The following is an 8,656-nucleotide window of genomic DNA, read 5'->3' on the forward strand; positions in this document are numbered from 1 at the left end:
GGCCTGGCTAGGCTTCAGAAGGCCCGGAAAGGAAGTTTGAGTCACCGCGTTTGGCTTGGCAGGGTAAACGCGGTGAAAGCATAGCAAAAATGAGTGGTTAGGGGGTGTTCTAAGGCCTGGCTAGGCTTCAGAAGACCCGGAAAGGAAGTTTGAGTCACCGCGTTTGGCTTGGCAGGGTAAACGCGGTGAAAGCATAGCAAAAATGAGTGGTTAGGGGGTGTTCTAAGGCCTGGCTAGGCTTCAGAAGGCCCGGAAAGTAAGTTTGAGTCACCGCGTTTGGCTTGGCAGGGTAAACGCGGTGAAAGCATAGCAAAAATGAGTGGTTAAGGGGTGTTCTAAGGCCTGGCTAGGCTTCAGAAGGCCTGGAAAGGAAGTTTGAGTCAAGTTTTCAAATGTAGCGTCCAACGGTGCTGAATGAACCAAGACAACTTTGTCAAATTTTTCATTGAAACCAAAGACACAGAAACGGTGCTTTTGTGGTGCTTTGTGAAATCCTTTGAAAGTCTCGATGCAGTCGTTAGTGATTTTAATGCCTGAATCTACCATTTTTGATGATTTAGATTTTTCAGTGTTAAATTTTACTTTCTTCTTCAGTTTACCAAGTTGAAGATTGAATGTTTGCTTGATATAAATCAAATGCAAAACCCTTTTTATACTTTACTTGATCTTCAGACTAAGCTCTTTTTATTTTACCATACATGGTTAATAATAATTAGTTTTTAAAGGTAAAAAAAATCAATAATCATTATTGCTGACTTTAAAACTTAAAATAAGTGCCAATTTGCCTATCTAAGCAAAAATTTTGAATGGTGACATGTACTATAATGACATAAATTATGCAAAATGGACATGTTTATGCATAAATTACTTTTTACCCAAATAAGGATAGGTACGGTAATGTTCGAGCCAAAGATCAAAAATGGACCCTTTGAAAGAATTTCTAAATCTTGGATAATTGTTCTATAAAATTGTGTCGAATTTTTCGTCGAATTTTTCAATTTTAGTGAGTTTGGGATCCTTTGAGTACGACCCTGTAAATTTATGACTTTTGAGACATGAAAAGGACACCCTAATGACTTGCATATACCTGCCACCTGTTTTGCGTAAATACTCTTTCGTCGGGTGATTCATACAACTATGGTCGAAATATATTGAGATTTTAGTGTATTTCAACATTTGTCAGAATTTAGAGTTCGGTTCAGAATTGCTATTTCAGTATTTTCATTTTCATTATATATCGATTTCGATTTTGAGGGGCTGGGAGGCTTCTAGCTTATATTCCGAGTCTTAGAACCATTATTGGAACCATTTTGAGCTTTTGAATCCCGAGATCCTAATTTCCTAAGTTTTAAGTCTCGTGTCAAAACTCTATTTTCCTACTGTAGTTTAATGCACTTTAAAATCATTTGTGGTGTTTAAAATTTTGCAGGAAAATCACCTTTGTCTCGAATATTTTCCCAAGATTGTATGTCTAAACTGAACTCTGAGCAATTCAGTTGTATTTACATGCAATTCTCTTTTACTCATAATGTTATTTTTATGTCAGTTTGGCCATGGCAATAGCAAATATTTTTCCGCATCTTTTCAGCTCTTGTTTGCTATTTGTTCATTGTTTTGCAATTTGTTTTGTTTGTCTATAAAGCTGCCCTATAAGACCTATAACCGTTGCACAATGTTCTTACAAATGTCTAATACTTCTAAGACAACAAGTTACTAAGACAACCTAAACTTGTTTTCATGTAATATTTATATTTATCATAATGGAAACCTGATAATACATCGATTCAAGCTCTAAATTCAACACATACATATGTATACATAATGTAAAAAGCCTTAGGATTATGATAATAGATGAATTCATTTGATAGTCCTACTGAGATATATATTTTCTGAAAATTGATAGATCATCAGAGAAAGAGGGGAAGCTCAGTGTTCGATTGACGAAATATTAAATCAAAGATTTACTATACATTTATCTATCCCAGAGAAAAAGGAAAAAAAATCTTGATTGAAAACTTGATTTTGGTTTTTGAATATTGTGAGATGGTTTAACTTGCTCTTTTGCGGTTGCAGTTGAGTGTAGAACAGTAATTTTTTGTGCAAAGATTACAATCGGGGGAATTTCTGCTTGTTTTTGTTAAGCTTGGAAGCTTAGAAGCAGCCGACAGATTTACATTTTTTAGGAATATGTATTCTTATCTTCTACGAAACCAAGACCACATGTTATGACGTTTCTTATACAAATGGTGTGTCCTGATTTCTAGGAAACCTTTCTATCGCACTATTTACCTGACAGGGAGCTAGCGTTGATTTCTCCAATTTGCTTCATTTATATGACGGCACATTAACTCTTCAATGTTACGCAATATGCTTAGAAATAACATTCCTTATAAACCGCGATATGGAATTTCGCATATCTAAACAAATATTTGACTTAACAAAAATATATTATTTTTGAAAATATATCTAAAACCTATGTATTCAAGGCGAAAAGTCCTACATTCAAATTCAAAAATTTAAAACATGATATTTGTTTTAGTAAACTATGCTTATGGTATGTTTTTTTTCTCAAAAGATTACCTCATTGCTTCAAAAATGAACAATGAATAAGAACCTCCTAGAAGGGGGATGGTAGGGATGGAATTAACTGGGTTGATTTGAAAGAAGTGAGATTTTTTTTTTGGGGAACATGTATTAAACTCATCTGAATTAGGACTATTTGGAGTCCGGAGTTAGCGGAGTGAGCGCAAGCAAGCGGACTACATTCTGATCTGAGAATCCAAATCGCTCTATGGAGACCAAGCTGTAAACCAGAACATAAAATATTAAAAACTAGACTGTGAAATAGTTTACAGCTTGGATATCTAGGCTATACAATCAATTTCATTTAAGGGGTGTGTCTTCAATGAAGGTCATAATAGATTGAGAATTTTGGTTATTTTAACGTTTTTCAAGATTTAAAGTTCTGGCGAGAAAGTCGAATTTGGGCTATCTCTTTAATTTAATCAAATATTTCAATTTGGGAGGGGTCGGCAGACTTCCAGACTATATTCTGAGTCTTATTGGACTATTTTTGAGCTGATGGATCCTCAGATGCTAAGATTCTGTTTTAAGTCTCATGTTAAAACTCAGGGTTAAAACTCTACCTTCCAACCTACTTTAGAGCACTTACAAATCGATTGTGGTTCGAACACTTCCCAGTGAATTTCCCTTTTTTCTCAAATATTATGACCTTGATTGTTGATGTTGATCGAGAGACAAGAATATTTATAATATGACGATCGTAAGTAACTTGATAACTTTGTCACTGCAGGTCACCGTTAGGTCTTCTTGAGAACACGTCATTTATTAAAAATACTTTAATTACCTGATCATCTGCTAAAATAATGGTTTAAATGACAAACTAAATTTGTAAGTTTCCCCTTGTTAGAAATCGTTTTTAAAAGATCGAATAACAAAATAGTCTTTCCACACTGTATGTGGCTATAAATGTGTTAGCTGTCAGAATATTTTTGAAGCTACCGAGGGGTAGCTTTCACCAAACATAGCAGACTTTCTTGACCTTCAGATCTGTAACTAAACATTCATTTCTTTGAACATCGATTTCTTTTGAATTTAAATACTAACTGCCATTCTAGTTGGGATGGAATGTTGTCCTAGACAACTTCTTTTTTTTTAGGACGTCTCTTTGACATAACATTGTTTTTATTTTTCAGCTTTCTAGTTCTGGCAATGTTTGATATTATTTAAATTCTTGAAAGAGTAACAAGAGTTTCTATCCTAATCATTATGGTGGACAATGGACTCTCGCCGACGGAGATTCTTTCGTTGGCATCAAAGATGGTCGGTGATTATACAATGACTGAATCACCGCAAGAATTTCTCAATACATTGAGTTATTTAACATCTGAAGAACTGGCAAAGATCTACAATGTAGCCAATGAGACTATGGAGAGATTTGTTAACCACACTGTGCCATGTATCGAAGAAACCATTCAGGAGAATTTAAATATCATGAATGGAACTGCATTATGGGAACCTATTTGGAAGGATTGGTAAGAAAAACTTTATTACAAATGAAATGTAATATCAAATATATTATCATTGGATTTATAGACGAAAGATGCAGGGACAAGCTTCAAATAAAAGAAGCTCGAATTAGAGAGTTAACTCTGTTTTCTTTTCTTTTTGTAGCTTCTTTTGGGCACCAACACCATCGCCTGGTCCAGCTCCAGGAGAAGTTAATTGCGAATCGATGGGAATCACACCACTTATTCGTTTGACATTATTCGGATTATCGGTATATTTTTTTTCTTTGCACGGTAACAATAGTGAGGTTAAGTATACCAGGATAATCACGACGACGGACGAAAAATGTAATGGGCTAGTGGAAATACGAAATTTGATTGGTTGAAACTCACTAGCCTGTTAAATTTTCGTTCGTCGTCGTGATTTTACCGATTTACTTAACCTCACTAATATCAAAACTATAGAGGTTTTTCATGTTTTGTAAAGTTACGTAACTTCCGCCATTATGGAAGCAAATATTCGAATCTGTAGAGTTGATCCCTAACAGAAATCGAACGTTTGCTTTCATGATGGCGGAAGTTACGTTACTTAACAAAACGAAAACCCTCTTTAACCCTCAAATCCCGAAACACACGTATTTACTTTCAAAATAACACCCCCTTCTCAAGACTCAGTAGGACTTTTTCAGCCAATGGAGGTCAAAACAACGGACCCAAAATCGATGGGATTTATATTCTTATTTCATATTGGCTGGGGATTTGAATTCCATTTTTTTCATGTCAGAAATTTCAGTGGGGATAGAAAAAATAACATAATATTTTGTACTGAGGATTTGCTTATCTGTTTATTTTCAGCGGGACAATATTTTGGCCAATCTTTCCAGTGGGAAGGGGTCCCAGTGGGTCTGTGAGAAGGGGGTATAAAATAGGCCAGAATATGAAGTCCAAAACCTTTGGCCATAGCTTATGACCACTTGATTTTAAGGGGCTTAAACTGAATGCTTTTAGAAAGAATATAGAAAATAAACTTCTAATTCTTATATAGTTTTGAAAAAATTGGAATTACAAAGAAATAACAAAATAAATATCTACTTTTTTCAAAAAGTGACTGCGCAAACAAACAAAAGCTTATGAAATTATTCATTCTACTGTCCAGCAGTTATACAAATAATACACCTTTATTTTAACGCTCATGAGAAGATTCTGAGGAAATCATTACCTCTACCTTTCATAGCTTCAGGGCTCTAGGCTACTCATGCAGAACTAAGATTTGGTTTTCTAAAGATGAATTTTCTTTTATGGGTCAAATTGGGTCCATATGTTAATTTCTTATTAGATCTTACTTCTAACATTCATGACATTCTTTGTACAAAAACGACGAAGAGCGTGCCGCGATTGCTGTTGGGGATTCCCTGGTCCTGTTGTGTAAGTGGCATTACCGAGTTTATGTATGTGTGTCTTTCTGTGACGGAGTTGGCCAGATTCTGATTTGTCTTCATCCTGACTGACTGAGAACGACGGCAAATCACCGTCCTCAAGCAGTGCCTATAGACCAAGAGTGAAGCCTGGAGCTGTTTATTGTGTAGACTAGAGTAGATTTAACAATAATTTTCACCATTGTCTTAGCATCATACTGCAATTTTCTAAGAAATTAGGTGTCTGTAAAGCCATGGTAAAACCTTATAAAGATCTTAACTTGTTCTTAATATTTTAGTCATCGAAGCCTTATGTTCTTATATAGTTTGTTCTTATAAAAAATATCTCTGTAAGGATAACACGAAATATTCAGTAGATAAGCTAAAATAATTGTTCCATTGTTTTAGGCCATTGAATATGTTGGATTCGTTTGAAAATCGGAAAGGATATATGATGGCCTTTGGTTTGGCAGCTAATAGCATCGTCAGTGTTATTTTCGGTGAAAATGGCGAAATGATTGGACACGATCTCAGTAAGCAGATTGATGGACAACTCAAAAACTTCCCGTTCCTATCGAGTAAGTTATCTGAAGTTCAATCTACAGAGTAAACATTTTACTGATTACAGTGTATTTACCAAAGCTTCAAATGTTACCTTTTGTACCTTTCTGGTTCTTTACGTCGGCTTATATTGTCGTTTTTTGGACATGCGGTGGATAAAAGGCCGGTCTCCACTTGCACGCACTTTGATCGCACTTTTTCGAGCATAGCTCTCACGCTATTGGTCAAAAGAAAAATGAAGCAACTCTATTGGCGCGATCTGACGTAACTGTTAAAAAAAGTTGAAATGTGTTAATTTTTTTTTTCGAGCGCGCGCTCAATTTCTATGACATAATCTTTTTTCCAATCAAAAAGGATTTAAGCCAAAAAGCGTGTACAAGTGGAGAACGGCCTTAAAGCACATCGCAAAATGGGCTGAAGTAAAATCGGCCATAAAATATGGAGATATTGGGCAAGCCATCGATAGACAAGCGTAGATTTAAGCCTGGCGTAAAAAGGTCCAATAATGTATTTTTGTCAGTTAGTAACTCTGAGACCCGGTACTAGATTGCGCTCAATGAAAAATCCAATTCGTCGTTAGAATCTCTTCCATCGCTTTCTTTTTACAGTTTTTATGAAGATTTTTCTGTCAGTTTATGTGGCAATGATGGCCTATCCATTTTTCGTGGCTCAAAATATTCGAAACAAAATGATTGGATCCACGTTTGGAATTTTTATCTCCACGTATTGGTAAGAATCCCGTATTCCTGAATAAATTTCCGAAATTTTATGAAAGGAAGGAGGAGTTAAGAAAATCTATCATGCCAGAATCTTTAAGTAACAATTTAACATGTATTTTTTGCAGATACTAGTATAACTTCTAAGAGGATCCAAAAATTAAAAATGTAAAAAAAATCAATAATTAGCGCAATGCACCGGCTTTTAAGAAGCGGTAATATGTACATTTCAATACAAGATGCAGACTTTGGCAGTAAATATTAACCAAACTTAAAGTCTTATCTACCGATTTTTGAGTCTCCTGCAAAAGTTTCTGTGAATCTTCGAAAAGTCCGTTTAAAAATTCAACCATGATGCAAAAATATATCCCATTTAAAGTTTCTTAGTGTCAAGTTATCATCATAAACATATTTTACAGGCTTGCATTTGAGTTGTACAAATTTATTGCTTATGGTGGTTCGTGCTTTAAACAAATCAACGAACAAGAAGGCTATGGACGAAGTATTTTATATGTTTTATTTGATTTACCAAAACTGATCTGTCTTGCTGGTTTGGTGCTCAAATTCGCATATAATATCTTCGTCACTTTGGAGAAACGCTCAGAAAAGAAACGTCAAGGAAAGGTAGAGTTGGCATATTAAAAACTACACCACTGCCTCGCAGCTCCGGTGAAACTATCCCCATAGTGGGGAAGAAAATTTCTATAAAAAAATATTCCACCTTTAAAATCCAGTGAGGATAGCTTTGGATTGCATTTCTCAACTGATTTTTTATTGGGATGAAAACAAAGTTATTTCCCAGTGAACCAGAAACTGTAGAGTAATTCTTCCACCGGGGACAAAAAAGTGGGGCTGGGGTTTTTTATGTTTATGTTTATGTTTCTTTTCTTTACAATTGATGTTTATAATAGTACAATGTGTGCTCGAGGCTTACTCTCGGGTACCTAATAGCCGGGGGGATTGAAATAAGCGGGGGGGGGGGGTTGGAAACAACCTCAAAACTTAATAAGCGGGGGGGGGTTGGAATAAAAATGTCCTGGGTGGAAATTTTTTGAAAAGGAGGCTAATACAGCTGAATTAGGACAAAAGAGGGAACTTTCAAAAACATTTTCCCAAAAATTAATAAGCGGGGGGTTAGAATAAGAATGTCCTGGGTGGAAAATTTTCAAAAAATTAATTAGCAGGGGGGGGGACGGCAATTAGGTACCCCTCTTGGGTATTAATATTAACTAAAATCCCACCGGGTTCCACCAGGTCTGTGAAAAATTTGAAATGATAAGAAAATATTTTCTACTTTTTCAGCATGTAAATTGGGTTTTTGAGAACGATACAAATTGGAAAGAGGAATATATGTATATCCACATTAAAGAAGTTTTCAAAAAACATCGCACCGTCAAAGAAGCAAAGCGATTGAAAAGGTATGTAGTGTAGATACTAATGACAAACAAGATGCTGTTAGATTAGAGGACATCCGGCCGACAGGACGTGCAACCAGAGTTTAAAATTGGACATTTTAATGTCAAAAATAAATGTCTATACAAAGATTTGGACCCTGCAACAAAATTGGATCTAACAGACAGAAAATACTTATTTTCTCATAAAAATGGCACAAAATTACAAAATCTGACCCTGTTGGATGGATGGAATGATTTTTTTCTATCCTCTCAGATGTATTCAGAAGATTAAAAAAGAGACTAAGTTACTCAGGAACAGGAATAGGATTGTCCCCCACCCAAAATAAATGGAAAAAACTTTCTGTTATCTCGACATTCTCAGATCTGTTCGGATGTTGAAAAGGGGACCACCAAGTTGTTTGTGCTCGAGAACGAGTAACAGTAAAAATTTATCAATTTTCCTTTTTGTTGTTACAGACTAAGCAAAGTAGAAGAAGAGCCGCCATTCTTACAACGAATGAAAACAAAGATAAGAGGGATGC

The 8,656-nt window shown here is 35.4% G+C and overlaps 1 protein-coding gene across 1 annotated transcript; it reads left to right on the forward strand.

The window, feature by feature from the left end:
• The first annotated feature begins 3,696 nt into the window (after positions 1 to 3,696).
• LOC136817875 (uncharacterized) lies at positions 3,697 to 7,362 on the forward strand. The gene is made up of 6 exons (XM_067074208.1): positions 3,697 to 4,055; positions 4,195 to 4,300; positions 5,365 to 5,453; positions 5,852 to 6,021; positions 6,613 to 6,733; positions 7,140 to 7,362. Exons 1-6 carry the CDS (start codon positions 3,790 to 3,792, stop codon positions 7,360 to 7,362), a joined length of 975 nt encoding a protein of 324 aa, XP_066930309.1. The 5' UTR covers positions 3,697 to 3,789.
• Positions 7,363 to 8,656: the final 1,294 nt, after the last annotated feature.

The sequence above is a fragment of the Clytia hemisphaerica genome, unplaced genomic scaffold (assembly GCF_902728285.1).
Source record: "Clytia hemisphaerica strain Z4C2 unplaced genomic scaffold, Clytia hemisphaerica genome assembly, whole genome shotgun sequence".
Lineage (NCBI taxonomy): Eukaryota > Metazoa > Cnidaria > Hydrozoa > Leptothecata > Clytiidae > Clytia > Clytia hemisphaerica.

Coding starts and splice junctions, on each gene's coding strand:
- LOC136817875 (XM_067074208.1), top strand. CDS start 3,790: ATGGTGGACAATGGACTCTCGCCGACGGAGATTCTTTCGTTGGCATCA. Junction 4,056..4,194: donor GAACCTATTTGGAAGGATTG/GTAAGAAAAACT, acceptor TTCTTTTTGTAG/CTTCTTTTGGGCACCAACAC. Junction 5,454..5,851: donor GGATTCCCTGGTCCTGTTGT/GTAAGTGGCATT, acceptor CCATTGTTTTAG/GCCATTGAATATGTTGGATT.